Genomic DNA, 19,669 nt, shown 5'->3' with positions numbered 1-19,669 from the left:
TACGGTAGTCATACTCACACAGAAATAAATTCTCACGTAATTGAAAGCAGTTTGACTCACTGATCGTCGGCCATCCAGTCATTGATTCATTAAATATCCATTTATTCATGATCACTTTTCTCACTCTTACAAAGAATACAATCTCATCTACAAAAATTCAGCTCACGACACTGGACATTTTTGGTCAAAATATTAGATCGCTAAAAGGAATACCCGAGTGGCTTGACCTCTTTTTTTAAGCTGTTGCATCCCAACCCCCCCCCCCCCCCCAACCAAAGACCTCCTGCCTCCACCCCACAACCCCTCTGCCACAGTTCATTACATTGTAGCCACACTCCTGTTTTCCTTGCCATTGAGTCCTTATCTCCAAACACTGTTTCTGTCCAAATCAGATTATGATTGCCAGACACAGCTTAAAAGAAAAAGGAGAAAAAAGAAGAAGAAAAGCAAGTGGCCATAAGAACTACAAATGCTGGCCACGAGAACTACAAATAAAACTAAAGACAAACCAATACAGCGGAAAATAACTGATTAAACCAAGATGGATGGAGCAAAAAAAAAAAAGAAAAAAGAAAAAAAAGAACATAACATAACATGGGAAAGTGCTAGTTATTTTTTTTAGATGAGTTTAACAATAACAGAACTGTGCAAGTCACATCAACTGACCATCAACCCGGACCATTCCTCCAAACCCATCTCAGACCAGTTCTACTCAGTCAGGGGTGATGTTGGGTGGAAACAGTGCAGCCGAGTCTGGCCTCTCTGGGGCACTCTCTGATCCGGACATTGGGTCCAGGATCCCGGACATATGAAAAGATGGGCACCGGAGGAGAGTCGGGTGGCTGAAGGGCTATATGCTGTTTCAGAGGGGCAGCTCAAAGCTCGCCATGAGGAAAGCATGACAAGTGGTGCCACCTCAGGCAACGTAGTGGTACTGGTTAGGAGTCTCCTTGTCACGTTCCATGTAGTCTCTGTCTATAAGTGACTCAATCCTCTTCTTTAGATCACCCGGCTGTGGAGAAGAAATGCGAGACATTAATGGACTGCATGGTAAATGGTGCATTTATATAGAGCCCTACATAGATTGTGCATTACATTCATACACATTCATACAACGATGGCAGAGGAAATCGTGCAAGGCACCAACCTGCACATCGGGAGAAATTAGGGGTTCAGAGTCTTGCTCAAGGACACTTCGATACTAACTCTGGGGGAGCCCGGGATCAAACTGGGGACCTTGCGGTTCTCATCTGGACGCTCTACCGGCCACTCTACCCCTGAGCCACTGCCACATGCAGGCCCAACTCATGGTATTTTTTATCTCATCTTATTGAAAATGGATGCATGTAAAAATGGTAAAGACTGTCACCACACAAGGACATGCACACAGCCAGCCAGCATCTTCACCTCTGAACACCACATTGTGGTTTGTGTGGTTTCATCCATAAACTCATTCACACACATATAAACTAGCCAAAGTGAGCACAGGGATGCAATGCTGTTACTAGACTTGATGTCTTATTAAATTATACCACAGTGAAGATAACTTTCCATGCGTACAATAGTCAACCGTTTCTATTCTACTGTATTCTAGTCTGTGTGAAAAAAAAGAAAAAAAAAAAGAAAAAGAAAATAGGGTATGTTTAAAATTTGACAAACGTAAAAACGTCCCCCCCCCCCAATTCAAACCTTCGGCAAGAGTTTCTCTCTGACCAAGACCTGTCATCCACGTCAATCATCCCCCTTGGATTGCTGCAATTCCCTGTACACTGGAATTAGTCAGTCCTCCCTGTTCTACCTACAAGTGGCCCAAAATGCCACAGCCAGGCTCTTGACAGGTATCAAGGCTATGTAAAGGAAGGTAGGTATACATTCCATGCCATTGCATGTGCCATAGAGTACTCAGAGGCAAACTGGAGACGGAGGTTTGATGGAATGCATTGAAGTCAAAGAGAGCCAGCAGGACTAGCTTTTGAACAAATATTGTGCTGATTGATGACTAATACAGTCTGGACGTCATCCTGAATGACATTCAAAATGGAGTAGCTCTATAATTAAAAACAGCTGTGTTTGGAGGAATGCGCAGCAATGGGAATCAAACAGATGAATGTAATCAAGGTTCATTTATATTCAAGAAGCTCTGTCTATGTCATCACGCAGCACATTTTTGTTCACAGGAAATAATTAAGATTTTTCGAAACATATTTTTCATTTCACTAGGTCTTTAAGAAGAGCGATATTAGGAGACGAGTAGTCTCGCGTAGCCAGACAACTATTCCACAATCTCTGAATGCTATATAGAGTCTGGAACAGCAGCTCCCGAACGGCGAGTAATGGAAACGGGCATTACCGTTCAAGAAAATATATTTTAAAATGTCATTTCTGCTAAGCAGCAAGCTAAACATGCTTATATGATTTTTATTTATATAATGATAAATGTGTGCGATGTGAGACTGAAACGGAAGTGACGTGGGGGATTCACTTCCGCTTTCATCTCGCACTCATTTTTATCTTTCTGCTTTGCCAGACTGTATGCTGGGAGCATTTGACCAAATCGCGGAGGCAACCGTCTGGCCACGCGAGACTAGGAGACGAGGGACAGGAGGACTCAGAGATGCTTAAAGACGTCAGTACCTTGACAGGGAACTTCAGCTGGTTGAAGAGCTCCGACACCAGCAAGTTGTGGCTGAGGGTCTTCCTCATCTTCATGATGCGCACCACAGCTGCATCGATTTGATACTGTCTGTCCTGGAAGACGCGTTCTGTGGTGCTCACCTGCTCTTCCACCTGGTGGGAGGACCAACACATCACACACAGCATGAACAGACAAGCATTGCGTTGTGTGCTTGTAGTTTTCTTGTTTTGACTTTTGTGTGACACTGTTGTACGACAATGTATACAATATTGGCTTAAGTGGTTAATCAGACTAATTGATTTAGTAAATGATATATTTATGCATGTATGTACTGAAAAACCTGATGCTGAGGAGAGAAGGATGGAGACAAACATGGTGTCCCTACCGTTTCTTTCATCTGGATCTGGTTGATCTTGATGCGAAACAGTTTGTGTTTGAAGTCGTTGTTGAAAACGAAACGGTCTCCGTCCTCCACATCCTTCCCCCGGGGGTTCTTATTGAGGACGCGTGCTTTCCCACAAGCGAGAGACTGCAGGGTACGCTTGAGCTCTCCTTCCTCTGCAGACCACAGAAAATGGTAACATGAAATAGATTCAACTCACATGCAACTGCCATCAAATGGGAAATAAATTAGAGAAGAAAATTAGAATACATAATTCAATATAATGGAAAAAGACAAAGTACGGCACCTATGCCAGTAGCAGATAGGATCTCCTCCACGCTGAATTCCTCTCCCTCGTTGAACATTAGCAGCACCAGGGTCTGGAATAGTGACACCTGAAGCTCCTTCTTGCCCTGGAGAAGAACGGAATGAAACAAGTGTGGTCCAGGTCCAACTGCCTTTATAATGAACAAGAAATACCATAGAATTTGATGTGTTGTGACATCACTCGCACCTCTTTGAACTCTGTTTTGAGTACTGCATGGCCCAGCGTGGGCTGCCACTGTAGCTTCCTGCCGCTGTGCTTCCCCAGGTAGAACAGCTTAAAAACCTCCTGGAGCTTCACCATCTAAAAACAGAGACAAATTAATTAACATAATTGTGCTGAAACTTTGATTCTACCACTTTTTCTAGTCACATGTTCAAATACTGGATTCTGATTGGCTAAATTCCGGAGGTTATGGCAGAACAACCGCCGCAGTTGTGTGAGGACGAGATCAATGCGCCTCAGTGTACATCCGGGGACTTCAGGAGGTAGTCGGAACACCTTTCCCCCAACCAACATATGACGGTCGTAGCGGTCCTATGTTTACTAACGTGCGTACGACGTCGCCGATTTATTTGGATCCAATGCAATCCGCCAACTTTAAAGCCCCTTTTCTCTGAACCTATGCCTTTCTGGAAGCGAACAGCCTCTATTTACGGCCGGAACGGTCCTTCTAACTGACGTTAGCTTAGCTGTATGCTAGACATCTTTCTCTGCATGGAGTTGGCGTCATCTGGTGGTGAGTAGAAGATGTTGTTTGTGGAACTATTTGCTGTCGTCGCGGAAGTTTTATAGGCAATAATGATTGTAACTTAATATCCTTGCAAGTTACAACTATGTGTTTTCTTTCATGTATACGGAAAAAAGTGGTAGAAAAGCTATTTACCACTCGGGGTAAATAGCTTCGCAAATAGCTTCGCCTCGTCCGATCACCCCCTCACACAGGACATTATCAGAGCATAATGTCCTCTCACTCGGGGTAAATTGCTTACATACTCACTTGGGTTAACCCGTTTAGACAGGGAACGCACTATTACGCATTATTTTATGCTTTAACTATTAAAAAATAGCAGATATACAAGCTCACAGCACGGCACCAAGTGCCATGCTGCGAGCTTGTAGATCTGCTATTTTAGAAAAATCGTGAAAATGTCTTTGAATATTTTGACCTGATTCTATAAGTGTCTCATGTTTTGATGTCAGTGGTGCTCAAACCTTTTCATGTCAAGGACCTCCAAAATGATATGTATTCTTAGTTCCAGGGACCCCCAGAAGCAAAATTTGAGTTACAAATGTTCGCTTTTAAAAATATATATTAACATTTTCTATTGTTTACAGGGTGCAGGCAAGTTAAAGCATTAAATAATTCTAGGCCTAAATGCAATGGCCTAGAATTGCATGCCCCAATCATGGGCATGGAATTTAGCAATGGGCATTGCTTGACTACACAAGCAGCTATTTTCATCACGCAACACACAAATCGTACAGTATGATGAAGTATAAAATAGGTGGTTAATTTACAATACATCAGGCTTAACAACAGTAGTGTTCGATCAAGGACTTCAGTGCAGTTGGCACTAGGTTTGGGCCTTAGATGTACAGACAAAAGCTTACCTCTGGGGGCAAATGGACCTCCATGGGCAGGTAGGAAGGCCAGTAGCCCATAGTGAGGATGTTGACAGTAAGTTCTATGTTGCTGGGCTCACTCTGGTTCTGAGTGTACTGGGAGAGAAATGAATGGCTAAATCAATAATGCATTGCAAAATTGAAGTATATCATAACCTCAGAAGTCTGTAAATTAAGGCAGGTGTGTTTTTGTCCGCACACCTGTACTGAGTGGTATTACCTGCTTGAACTGGATCATAATGTCTTTTGACAGCTCCATGTCTTTAAACATCCCCTCTAGTTTGCTTGTAAACGCTGCTCCACATTCTAGAGAAAAGAAAACACATATCATAGCTTATGTTATCATCACACCACCCCAGTGTCGGTTTAATGGCTAATTTATACTCCATTGTACAAAGAAAGAAGAACTACAAGCTCATGTCTATTTTCGGCGAGTGACACCGCCTTACGGCGATGTATAAATAAATCAGGTTTGAGATTCTAACTTGCAGCAGACTGCTATGCATAACATATTTGAGAACATGAACAAATATCTCATGAATGTGTGCGCATGTATAGGGTGGAATAACAACGGCACTGAACGTGTAGTGTACGGAGAGGCCAATCCCCTTGTTCCTCCTTGATTTTTTGTTGACGTCTATGTCTGAACTTGAATTGTCAGGAAACTGTTGTACTGCTCAATCACCCAATAAAAACACAAATAAAGTCATAACACTATGAACACTGTAGAAGGAAGGTACTGGAACAAACGCAGACTGTTTAAGCCATTTTCTATTGTTTACAGGGTGCAGGCAAGAGTGACAACGTTTCGATGTCAATACATCTTCGTCAGGTCATGACGATGAGTACCTTCCTTTTACAATATTCAAGTCCCGCTCCTGAGATGCACCAGACTAGCCTAAACCAGGCTAGAGGCGAGGTGGACACTCTTCATGCTTAACTATGAACACTGTACCTCCTATGCCTCTCAAACACTGATAAGGAGGAAACGTATTCATTATAAGATGTTATGTTTATTCTGAAATATGTGGAACTGAATATTCACCATGTTTGAGTTTGGAAAGCATTGACTTCTCAGCATCAACCGAGGCACTCTTGCCAACCAGTAGTCGTTTGGCCAAATCCTTCTTGTAAAAAGCCTCAAACACATCCTTTCCTAGATGGAGAGAAATAAAAAGAAATAAAAATGCAGCAAAATGCCATATGCATGTGGTCTGTGACACTACTGTAACAGGGAAACAAACACCCTCACAAACATGGTCCGCATTTATATAGAACCGCATTGTGCAGTATAACTGCTGCATTCTGATAGAACTATGGACTAATCAAATGTTACAGATTTGGATAAAAATGCTTGTGTGATAGTTTTGTGCATTCCACATCCTGTTACACTTGCATTTGGTTCATCAAAAAGTAAAATAAGTAAATGGAAAAATAAATAACAGTGTGTACATGCATCATACCAAATTACTACTGACCATGTATGAAGCGGAAAATAATCATGATCTTGTCCAGGATTCTCTCCAGCTCTTCCTCAGTTGCCTCCTTGTTACCTGCACGCAGCTTCGAGTCCACATACTTGGCTGAAAACAGAATGACAGCCAGAGAATATATTATCACATGTTTGGTTTTATACATTTTTTATAATTAGCAAGTCTACAAGGTCCAAATGAATTTTGTAGCAGTTCTGAACTCAGGTGTAGTATTCAGGGATGCAAAAAATTAGAAAACTAATTTACTGGAGGGACCTATCACAGAATCTGTTAGGGCAACAGTTACCACAGGGAGTATTGCGTATAATTCATTGCACAGACAAGGCATCCCATGCAACATTTCTGTAATTTTTCCTCATAAAGATTTAGTGCATGTGTTCTATTTGATGTCCATCACACAGTTGTCATGCGACTTACACCCCCCAAAAACACAAGTCTGTGGAATTCAACTATTCACATAAGTCACACAAACTGAAATGGAAAGAGACACATTCGCATAAAATACAGTTGTTCGCATCCCTGAGCATGAGAAAAATCTCTTAAGTTATCCAACTGGTGTGGCTTTCATTTAATTTCTCTCTCGTTACCTACCAATGAGTTCTGCAGGTTTGTTGGGCCTCTTGTTGATGAAGGTCTCAAATGCCTCCTTCATGGCATTGATGAAACTCTCATTGCGTGCAAAGCAGCCCTGGGCCACATTGTCCATCTTGTCTTTGAAGTCCAGAAGGTCCTGCACCATGTCCTTGTCCTTTTCTGGAGAACTTACAATGTCTCCTCCAAAAGCCTGCATGCACACAAATGAATGGTATTTTGATGATGATAGATTAGAGCAGTGGTTTTCAACCTTTTTCTACATCAAGGTCCATTATTTAGTGGGCATTTGAGCGAGCCACGGACCACCTTTTGATGAGATTTAGCCTCAAACGACAAGATTTTGTCAACAATTCCATGATGTAGTGTATTGATGGTACCATAGGAGAGTAACAGGCAAACGTTGACCAAAATAACAATGCTTCTACATTGTGTACACTTGTAAATTGAGTGATGCAGATGTTTAACCATAATTTAACTCTTGTAACCGTAAGGGTTTTACACTCGTAAGGGTTTTACACTCTCGAGGGTCCATTTGGTTACTGACTCTCCATCATTGTACTGGGGACCACCTGGAAACCCTTCAGGGACCACTGGTTGAAAACCACTGGTTTAGAGAATAGTGCTGTGTAGAGTGTGTGTGTGTGTGTGTGTGTGTGTGTGTGTGTGTGTGTGTGTGTGTGTGTGTGTGTTGGGGCACAGTATTCATGTACCTTGATGTAGTCCCTCCAGAACTGCAGCAGTGCGTGGAGTCCTCCCTTGACCTTACTGAACAGCTGATACAGGAGAGCCAACTCTGTCACACGATTCCCGTCCAACAGAACGCCCAGACCTGATGGAAAAAACATAATAAAATAAATAACATTTACATAATTTATTCTTTGTGTATGTATGTTCAGTATATATCTGCATACTGTATATAAACTACAGTATGTAGTTAATTACAAATACATTATTTCAATTCTTCGCTTAACAAACTGGTCCTGTAGGCATACAGCTATGTATAAAGAATGACAGAAGACCTTTTTTCCCCATTTTCTTCTGAAATAGCTGATGTAAAAGCTGACTGTCTATTTTATTCAAATAATAAAATTGGGTTCAAGTATTAGATTTAATATTTAATGAAGTGCTTGTTATGAAATCTACTCAAGTCACATGAAACAGAGTTTATTTATTTTTCGTGAGCTTGCTGTCAACTGTGTGTTCCAAATCACAAATACAACCATATAAAACATGTTTATACACAGCCCCTCTTGATGTAGCCCTGCCCACACGAACAAATTTAGTCTCTCTGGCTTACTCATAACTGAGCACAACATGCTGCAAGCGCACAACATAAATATAAAGGAAGTCTCTTCAGCATCCTTACCCTTTTGCAGTATCGCCGTCATGTGTTCCCCTAACAACTGTTTCTCAACACAGGATATTAGTGGTTTTCTGTGAAGAGAAAATTTAACGGTATCAAAACGCAAAGTAATGCAAAGCATGAAGCATCAAATCGCCGCCGTAAATGTTTAATCTTATAATTGTTATATGCGTTATTGTATTGTACACGTCACATTTTAAAGTAGACTAGCAAATAAATATTTAAAATGTAAAAGGGTCAGTGACCGATGACAGAAGGGGTAGAATGCATTGGGTAAATGTAATTGGGCTACAATGTCATTTGGACACAATCTGCATGAGAAACATGTTAATGACAGGAGGAAAGGGCACTGCAGAGTCTTACTGGGTGCTCTGGTCAAGGTAGCTGATGACACGGTCATTCTCCTCCTCTAAGCGACGTGACACGTGATGCAGATACTCAGGCACCTGAATGCACGGACAAACACACACACGCGCACACACGCGCACGCACGCACGAAGCTGAGCAACCCATGCATTGATACAACCAGCAGCTGTTTGAATGTATACTGTAAACAAGGTGTACCTGATGAATACTTATATAAATCAGTGCAGTAAAAGAAAGAAAAAGTACATACAGTAGGCCAAAGAATATATAGGCCTCACTCACATCTCTTTCCTGCATCAACCTCTGTCCCTCCGATGCATACAGGCGGTTGGTCTCTACCAGGAATCTTTCCTCAAAGGACTCTTTATAAACCTGGACAAGAATGAATATGTATAAAAACAATGGTACAGACTGGGTCCTCTAAAGCAGTGTTTCTCAATCTTTCTTGGCTTGAGTACCCCCTTTCCCAGATTTTTGAATCCAAGTACCCAGTTTACCCGACAACCATGGTTTCCCTTATAAAACTGCAATTAAATCCATAAGTGGTATATGATACTATGACGATAACCCCCCTTTTCAAGAATATAACATCACAAATAAGAAAGGGAGTGAGAGTTTCAAACGGTGCCTCCTGAACAGATTTATTTTCAAAACTGTGGCAGTTTAATTTGGGTTAGAACTATCAGGCTCACAAGTGTCATCATTAAACATAACAGTAGATGTTTTTTCTACTTCTAATTCAATTGTAGTTGATTATTTAACTATGGATAATATTATCATGATTTATTCTTCTGTTTTTCTTTTTTGGGGGAGGTACTGCAGGAGTACCCCCTGCAGTACCTCCACGTAACCCTAGGGGTACACATAACCCCATTTGTTTTTTATTATTATTCAAAAATATTTTAAATAAACATTCCCAAAAAAGCTTGAATTAAACAAAATCCGATGATTTCTTTCAGTAATTTCATGAAGAAATCAAAGAAAAATAAAATAAATTCCATAAATTAGAACACGAATGTTTACCCACTGCTCTAAAATGACAGTATAGGACATGCCGATAATGCTGTTACCTGCAGGTCTGACAGCATGCCTAGTAGGCTTCTGATCAGACTGCGGTCCACCGTCTCTCCATTGCGCTCTAGCTCTATCTGCTCCAGAATGCCATCCACTGTGCGCTTCTGAACACCACCGTCACTTACAATGTGCGTACGAAACAGCTCTAAACCAGTGTCCCTGCAAGAAAGACACAAGCATACACACTTCCATTAGCATTTAAGTTCCAAACACTGGAATCACAAAGGTTTGGTCCACACTTATCACTGGGCTTGTGACTTACCAAATGGATGGGAGCAGAGAATTCTGAAGAACATAGGTACGATCCAAGAACAGAAAGATGCTCCGGATCATGATCTGATACAGGAAGAGAAGAAAAAAGAAATATGTACATGCTATGTTTTTTTTTGCAGTTAGCTGATAATGTTTGATTGAAGCAATGCAAATAAATATGTAGTTTTAATTTGAACTGTGCAAGTAGCTGATAAAATAAATATTGGCGTCTTAACTGTTTGCCTGCAGTGGTCCTGCCAACAGCGATTCATGCGCTTCAGGAAGGAGAGGCTGTCCAAAGACTCTGTGGGATCCTTGCTAAGGAAAAGTATTAACAGTCTGCTCTACATTCTCATGTGGACTGAGCAATTTGCAAGTTATCTTTTAACAGTATTAAAAACTGTTTAGCTCTGTGTTGGCTACATGAAAATAAAAAAAACGATTTCTATGTAATCTTGTTAATAAAAGTAACGGGTACGAGAACATTAAAAAGAGTGGTGTAACTTAAGAGAAAACTGGGCATACACTTTGATGGTTTACAGTGAGCAGAAAATGGTGTTGAAGAAGAGAGGATTGGTTGAAAATAATTGTATACGTATGGTATTAGCAAGCAATCCATGACAAGACTGCACTGTGATTTTATAGCGTTCATGTTTTCAAACTTTGCATAGCTGGCTTGTATTGCCCCCTTGTGAAATAACTACTGTAGTACTACTGTAAATTGCAATTAGTGGAATCTAGTTGCAAATCAAATATGAATACATTTCACATTTTATGTGACTTGGCAAACACAATTCCAGACACAAACAAAAAAGGATATTCTCTGAACTGGTGGATCTGGGCCTGCACATGGTCTTCACAGACCTGACGTAGCTGTTTGTACAGTGTGGGGGAGACCTTATAGGAACAGAGGTTCTCCACCGCCTTGGGGTGTTTCCAAAAGAGACAGATTATATGGCATGACAAAAACATAAAAACAGCAACATTGAACAAACAGAAGAGCGAGTACATGTTCAGCTATGGCTGGGCAATTAACTGAAAATATATCAAAACCGACATTTAAAACCAATAAAGACTTAATCTTGCTCATGTAGGTTCATCGAGAAGGTGTTTTCTAATGATATATTTTTCCTTATACTATACCAACACAAAAAAACATTCTGATAAGATATTTCACGATCGACTTGATTACTAGATCGATCAACAACTCAACCCTGTATTATACTTTGTTATACAATTGTGGTGTACAAAAAATGTGAAAATAGCTGATGTGAAAATAGCTTTTTAGGTGAGAACATTGAGAATGCAGAGCCTAATCATAACTGTTTGGCTGAAGATCTAATACTACATGTCATATTATGGTTTAAATTTGAAGGAGAGCTGGTCAGTTACTAGTAGATTCCAATAGCAGTGATGTCATTACGTGCGCGTCCCGCGTCTCTGACGCATTCACGTTGCCTAGAGACGCATTCACGTCATTGTCCTGGGGTCCCACGGACGCATCGCCTCCATTGGAGTCCACGTTAAAATAATTTACCACGTCACGAAAAAAAAAAATATTTTAAAAAGTCCACAGACGCCACCATTGTTCATGGGTGAAGGCATGATACTGTACCCTACGTTATCACAAATGAAATCCGCGTAGAAAGTCTTAAAACAGATGATAGAACTAACGACAGTGTGTGTTTGGAATCCACCAACGCCATTTTGTGCGCCGTACATGGTCACAGAATTCAATGGGTGCCTTAGTTTTAGCGTAGCACCGGGCCGCTCTCTGACCATAGTGGCACAGCGTGTTAGGTGATACACCAAGAAGGGTTCCCCCACCGAACGTGGGTTTGGCTTGTCGAGCCTGTTATCGGGTAAGCGTCACGTCATGGGCTGCTATAGCGGCCGGGGGCCGGGAGGTACAATGCGTCATCGATAGTTGTGTGCTTTGGAAGTGCATGCGTGCTGCGGAACAACGGTGGAACGCGTGAAACACTAAAAAGTTTGGTTACCTTTTTGAAAAGACAAGGGGAGAGCTAAATACAATGGGCTATATGCAGCATGGTTGTTACATCATGCTCGGGAGGGAACACTTCGACAATGCAGACGGAGCCAGGCACTTGTCCATAGTGCATCACATAAGACCCAAGTGCAATCAATAACTTTGCACGTCTGCGACTAGCTCTGGTCCATAGCGTTAGTGGAGTTCTCCTCCACTAACGCTATGGACCAGAGCTAGTCTGAGACGAGTTGAAACAACTCCAACGCGGGCTGTTGAAGCAGCGCGACAACCGTTCTCTTCCACCCAAAGTATGTGGTGCTTGAAAATATGAATGATTCCATCGATAATAATCCGTTTGGGACACAAAATCTACAAGCTTGCAGTGCAGCACTCAATAGCCAAAGTATAAAATAGAGGGTATGCGCATGCATAAAGTGAATGGCAAATCGAGTGGCAAAGTGAGTTTAACGTTGTTTAATGCAATCAGATAGGACTTTTCAGTTTGGATGTACAGTATGGGCTGTCAAGGCCAGAAAGTAGTTTTTTGCCACTCAGTAGGCGTCCCCGCATAACTTCCGGGTATGATGATGATGTCACGCGCATAGACTCTATAATTCCAGGTCTTAATGGGTTCAATGGCTTTCATGTCCTTCAGGAGAAACAACCTTACCTGGTAGAGCTCCTCCAAGTTGTACTTGATGGAGGTACTGTTCTGAATGGCGCCCACAGCATCTCGCAGCTTCAGCCAGGTGTCCTCAGTGTAGTTTTCAGCTAGTTTTGGCCTGTCTGTTGCATAAGAACGAAAAGATGTTATTGTTAACTGGTCTGGAAGTGATATTGGTTAAACAGAAAAAAGCCTTTCTTAAAATGTTAAAGTTCTATATTCTGCAAGTAATCATTGCTATTGTGTTTTTTCATTAATAGGGGTCTCCTCATCGGGAGTTCATGTCATGATTGGATAAAACTGGTATCCCGACCTGAAATTTTGGTTTATTAATGCAGCTAAACCCTCACATATTGACTGAATTAATTAAAGGTGTCATGTCACGCCCCGAAAATGTACATTTTTTCATACAGTAGGTCACATGGTTTTTGTAGAAACGGTTTGAAAGCGGGGCAGAGCCGGGACCATACCACAGAGTCAGACTGATTTACGTTTGTTCTGGCAGCGCAACAGATCACGAAAACCAGGAAGCGGCCTCAACATAAAATGTATTTTATTACTAAATCTGTGTATATAAAAATTATATTACCTCTCAGATATCTTAGTTTTTGCAACCAAGCTTCAAGCCGGCGGTCGGCAGACCTCCGGGGGATAGCGATGTTCAGAATTTCAACCAAAAAGCATAAACTAACTACTTTACATTAACAATGTTGCTAAAACTAAGATATCTGATATAATTATAATAATATGTTTTATATACATAGATTTAGTAATAAAGAACATTTTCATGTTAGGTGACTTCCTGGTATTCATAGGGGCCTTTTCCACCAAAAGAACCTTGGTTCAAGAACCAGTGCCGGTTCAACTTTCTTGGAACCTTGGTTCGTTCTTGCGAACCGGCTTGCGTTTCCACCAGATTGAACCATGATTGAACCAGAGGAACCAAGGATTCTGTGGTTCCCGTTCAGAACCAACTTTTACAGTTCGGAACCAACTCGGTTCTCGGTGGAAAAGCTCACCTCTGGTTCATCCCATAGGCAGGAGAAAGAACCAGAACCGCTTCTTTGCCGGTGGAAAAGGCCCCATAGTGCGGGCAAGGGGGACGGGCCGGCCGACAGACAGTACAGTAGAGGCGCACCGTGATGTCATCAACAATATTAGCCAAACAGATAGCCTGCTGATTTGCCTTTTTTTTGTGTGTCATAATAACCACTTTAAGGAGTTTACTCCTTCAGTAGAAAAAATATTGTCATACAGTACCATTTGACACTTTTAAAGATTTGATTTAACAACAGAATTCTGGACATTATACATAAAAAAAAAACATCAAGACCTCACAGAATGAACAGACACTTCAATGCAAAAAGAAAGTAAACGGTAGAATATGAATATGATATAGCCTACACAGGCTGAGAAGGCTCTTTTATGAACTATGTATAGCTACAATGAACATGGAGATAAAGTTGGTTAATCGTTAGCTTGGCAAATACAGAAGGAGGTAATGTATAGCTCTTCCTGAAACCTACAAGAATCTCAAGACTTCTTGTACTGTCTTAATAACAGAAAGGTTCACCATTTTATAGGAAGGAAAACATCCTAGAAAAAAATACCTGAATTTCCCTTCTGGAATCAACAGTGGTTTATTTATCTTATCTTATACCGGCCTCCATAAAAAGGGGGACTTGGCCATGTTGCACAATATATCCCTATTTGGACATGGCAAGTGAACCCTAGCTCCTTCTTGGATTCAGAATTATGCTACACAAAGAAGTACACACTCTCTAAGGAAATAACAAACAAGGGGTACTCTATTATAAAACATGCTTGTTGGATATGGTTCAATAATCTTTGTACATTGATGTCTTTGGTCCATAATAATCCTGCATTATCAGATGCCATGAGGGATGGAATTACTCACATATTTTGTAACAAATGTATAACATCTGGGAAATTGTATAGAGATGGCATAGTTTTGTCCTTTGAACTGAAGGTACAGTATAACGAGGTGGTTGGTTAATAATGCTTGAGTGTCATTAATTGGATACAATTATAACACAGATACAATTGGCTTTGTTGTGTCCTTTATGTCTGCCTGGCTGGAACAATAATGGAAATCGTCTACAAAGATGTACTCAAGGTGAAAAGGGTGCTGCATTTTTATATACGATATAAGCTCACAGTTAAAATGTAGATTATATCTGAATAATTACATCAAGATTACTGGCTTTCTGACAGCCTTCGAAGGGAGTCAAGGCGAGTACACAAAATAATTAGTTTTGTCTTTCTTTATTTAGTTGAAGGCACACCACTGATATGATCAATGCACTGACACAGCAATTTTGGAGACCAGAGTTATTCTCTGTAAAAGAGTAATGTAGGCTAAATATGTGTATTATTTTATTACATAATATTCTGAATGAATTGGCTATGGGTCCAAAGCACATTTCCAAAACCTATTGAGATACAATACTGTTATGTAGGCTACTTAGGTAACAGAGTAGAATGACATCATGTCACTAGTAAATACTACATGTTGAATACAGGACTTCTACTCTTAAAAGAGTATTTCTATATTGCAGTTGCAGTATTGATACTTTTACTTGAGTAAAACATGCGAGTACCTTTTCAACCACTGATTGTGGAGGGGAATTTGTGATCATCATGACCTATTTATTATTGACATGCCCAAAACAGGGACGCCAGGGTTAATGTGGTTATCTATAAAAGGCATCCTAGGCTGTTGCAAGCCTGTTAGCTCCTCGGGGTAATAATAATAATAATGTTTACTGCATGATGAGATCAAAGCAAACATTACCTTTGAAGTTTTTGATCACTAGTTTCTTGGAGGCTCCGGTCTTCCCGGAGGCCACAGCAGACACAGTCCTGGTCACCCCGTTGCTGTTGTGCTCCGTCAGAGCCTTCTTGTCCTGTCGGGTGTCTGCATCCATCATGTATGTGTATGTGTGTGAGGTTAGCGTTAGCCGGCTCGCAACAACACAACGCCACTGTCCCACTGCACGTTCTGTGACTGCTTGTCAAAGTCGCCTGTCCCTTCTTGCTGCCACCAACAGCTTCACCGCACTGTTGACTGAGCTCTTTGACTGACAGACAAATAAACAAGTCAACAACAACACACAAGCAACGGCTAGCTGGCTAACAAGCTCACGCTAACGTTAAACGGCAGATTTTTTTTTTGCTATGCTAACCAGTTAGCCTAATGAGTTAGCCCCCTTCCACAGCGCTTAAAAGCGAGGATTTCAGAATTACTTTTCCATTCTCTGTTGCTACTAGCTAAACATCAGCTAGTCCAATGTTATTTTTTGACAGTAGCAATCCAAAACAGTAAAAATCGACATATTGTTTATTATAATATCATCATGGCACTCCATCAGATGCTTTTAGCCATAGTAGCCAGCTAGCATAACAAAATGGCTTGTCTCGAGACAGTTCAGTTGGTCAAGTGCATGCTGGGGGAATTGTATTTGAGTTGCGTTCACAACATTCTCACACATTTTAAACCTGCACCTTAAAGCTTACTTGTGGTCTTTATCCTTTTAGTTGACCTTGTATCAGTGAATTATACTGGCCTGGTACCTTTTCCTATGCAAACTTCCAACAAAGTATTCAATCAATCAATCAATCAATCAATCAAAATTGAATAATAACTATATAACTAGTAAGACGCCTCAGGGCAACAAGCGATCTCACCTTAAAGGGAGGTCGTGCCATGTGATGTACATACAGTATATCGGGCCAGTTACCCATATATGGAGATCCATTTAGGGCTTCTGTTGATGTGACATTACAGTGAAGCCAGAGTGTGATGTCAGAGCCATACAAGTGTCAATAGCTCGTTAGTGATCTGATCTCTCTAATCAATGAAACATCAGAGACAACGACATGTTTGATGCCTGTCATAGAGGGGAGGGGGAGGGGGGAATGTTTTTGTGTACACACCAGTCAAACCCAGGATTATTTTGGCGAACGGAAGAAAAATAAAGCCTGGGCAAGCCCCCCTATAACTGTGCTGGTTCATGACATTTTAATTGTATATAAAATAAATGTAGCCGTTCAGATATCTTATTTTACATCAGTATTGTTCATTATCCATTATATGTAAATCGCTATGATTTATCACTTGTTTTCCACCGCGGATCACTTCCTCATTTACTAAAAGCGCACAGCAGCAGGAGTCACGTCCCCCTCAGCGTCATTTCGAGACGCCGGAGGACCCGGCGAGATCTGCCGGCCAGCATAGAATGTCCGCTTTAGGTTAGACTAGTCTGCCCTACTCGTATCTCCGCCACCGTTGCCCCTATCCATGCCAAACTTTGCACACACACTCCTTGGCTGCCCTCATTTCTCACATGGCCCTCTTCTAGCGCCACCATGAGGCTGATTCTTGCTAAACACATTTTTGGACACTGCTCCTACAGATTTTGTCCTAAAATCACACAAATCGGTACACAGTATCTCTAAAGTCATGTCATCAACATGGATCTGTCCCATTTCTCATATTCCCTCCTGATTGGCTACCATTGCCTTCTAAGGTTTGTGTATGCGACCTGACGGTCGCTTATCTCCCGATTAGGGAGATAAGCGACCTGGTTTAGGTGTAGTATCTGGGAGCGTAGTCGGACTAATGGGACGTCAAAATATTGAGATTTCACTGTAGTATCTGTGCTAGAATGAAGTTAATGAGATCAGACTGTCCAGCAACGGAGCTAACTAGTTCCTCACCATGATCATTGGCATCCATTGTGCTGATATCCTACACCAACTATGGCAAAGATAGCAGAGAAGTGGACACTGGCTACAAGGACCTAGGTTTCCTCAGGAAGAAGAGCTTGCTCTGTCCTTTACTGCAGAGGGCCTTAAAGTTGTCAGTTCAGTCCAGTTTATGGATCATGTTAGCTCTGGTCCATAACTCTAACAATATGGTTCATGTGTGCTACTTGTACTGTAGGTGTCCACCATCATCTCGACCTCCTCCCTCAGATAGATATGGGTGAAACCACGCTACACATTTCCATGCTACGTTGTCATGCCATCTCCTCTGCCTGAACTGTTTAGTTTTAGTTCTACCATAATATTATCTCTCATATGACTTTTCACAGCAGCCATGTTGATGGTAAACACAGCTGAAGGTAATAACATTGAGTGTCAGTGTTTGTTTCATTTAGGTTTACTCTGTTTCAGCATGGACAGCTCTTGTACAGAACCCCAGCTCTCTCAATGACTACAGACCATTTGCTCTGTCATCACATCACCTCTCATCATCTTATATTTACAAGTGGCTTAGAGGCCACGCCCACTTCAAGCACGGACATGAAGCCTCCCCAAAACGGACATGCTTGAAGCAAGCCTGATTCGCCCCCTGTCGCCACTGGGGGGCACTGTTCACTAATATATGAGACAGCAATGTGTTCACTGCTCTCTGGCCAGCCTGACACACACACACACACACACACACACACACACACACAAATAGCTAATAGTTAGCTCACAACTTTCCACTTTTCTCTTTCACCTCAATCGCAGTAACATCCGTATACACCACGTCATCGCATCACCATTTATTTTTTCAAAACTTTTTTTTTCCCAATTTTTTTTCTCAAAATTTTCTTTTTCTCTCTCAAAAAATTTTTTTTTCTCAAATTTTTTTTTCTCAAATTTTTTTTTTTCTCAAAAAATATTTTTTTCTCAAATTTTTTTTTTCTCAAAAATTTTTTTTTCTCAATTTTTTTTTTCTCAAAAAACTATTTTTTCTCAAAAAACTATCTTTTCTCAAAAAAAAACATATTTGGCCATTACACACACCACACTGCCGCAACATGGCGGTGAGGGCCGCGCAGCGGCCCGAACTCTAGACTTTTGCGGCCCGAAGGGCCGCAAACTTCTAGTCATGAAGATCTTTGAAAGACTGAAGTCCCTTGGTGAGAGACTCCCTTGACTCCCTGCCGTTTGCATACCAGGCAAACATTGATGTGGATGATGATACCATCGTCATACCTGCTCCACAGCGAGGTGGTGTGACAGTGACTACCTCAATAAGGTAAATGTAATCTAATATAGGATAGGCTGAGGGGCCCACATATCTGAGCCCTAACCTTTATACACTGCTCAAAGGGAATAAAATGTTCCCTTAATTCTTTAGGCTTTCTTTGAGCAGTACTTCTATACTCAAATAAAAAAAAAAAAAAATAAGGGACCATTTTGTTCCCTTCATTTCTTTGAGCAGTATACATACTAAATTGTCAATCAGCCTTGCAGCCCATGGGCCCCAGCCAGGTAGTCAAAGGCCCCCAGGGCACTGACACCATTGTTCCATGGATTAAAGTCTGCAGCTAAGAGGTCTCTTGGCCTCATGGATGTGAAATATTAATACATTTATGTTGATTGAGGGAGGAGTAACTTACGTATTCTCAGAATGCAGGCAGTGGGTACCATTTAGGTTCAATAGCTATATGATATGGATGGTGGTGGCTATTATGTAGTTCGTAACAAGCTCCCTAAGTTAAACTCTAGGTATAACAGTGGTTCTCAAAGTGGGATCCAGGGACCCCTGGGGGTCCTTGAAGTGGTTCCAGGGGTTCCCCTGCTAAATTCTGTGAAATTGCAAGTGTGGTTGCACTGACCCCAGGAATCCTCTGGGAAATGAATTCCGTCCCACATGAAGAAGAATTTATGTTACATGTGATTTCACTCCTGTCTTTCCACACTAAATTAGGAACAAAGACCTTTAAGCTCTGTACCTCAGAAAGGGAAGGGTACAAATGGTTCAGTTTTTTGCTCACTCTCAAGAGTTATGGGGGGCCGTAGTCGTGGTGGTCCTTGTTGAAATTAAAAAGGTTTGAGAAACCATATTGCTCTTGAACATACCCCCAACTGCACCTGCAGCCCGC

At 41.3% G+C, this 19,669-nt stretch overlaps 1 protein-coding gene across 1 annotated transcript; it reads right to left on the bottom strand.

Annotated features, from left to right (window-relative positions):
- Window positions 1-309: 309 nt before the first annotated feature.
- Window positions 310-16,165, bottom strand: cul4a (cullin 4A). The gene is made up of 20 exons (XM_080729972.1): window positions 15,580-16,165; window positions 12,771-12,886; window positions 10,931-11,034; window positions 10,347-10,416; window positions 10,121-10,194; window positions 9,855-10,017; window positions 9,067-9,156; window positions 8,782-8,864; window positions 8,422-8,489; window positions 7,766-7,884; window positions 7,053-7,245; window positions 6,447-6,551; window positions 6,014-6,124; window positions 5,189-5,274; window positions 4,957-5,064; window positions 3,532-3,645; window positions 3,325-3,430; window positions 3,021-3,193; window positions 2,635-2,787; window positions 310-1,012 (listed from the first exon to the last, which is right to left on the bottom strand). The coding sequence occupies exons 1-20, from the start codon at window positions 15,713-15,715 to the stop codon at window positions 917-919; spliced, it is 2,268 nt and encodes a 755-aa protein (XP_080586098.1). The 5' UTR covers window positions 15,716-16,165; the 3' UTR covers window positions 310-916.
- Window positions 16,166-19,669: the final 3,504 nt, after the last annotated feature.

The sequence above is a fragment of the Nannobrachium achirus genome (assembly GCF_963921795.1).
Source record: "Nannobrachium achirus genome assembly, chromosome: 7".
Taxonomy (NCBI): Eukaryota; Metazoa; Chordata; class Actinopteri; order Myctophiformes; family Myctophidae; genus Nannobrachium; species Nannobrachium achirus.
This window is presented reverse-complemented; position numbering and strand designations above follow the sequence as displayed.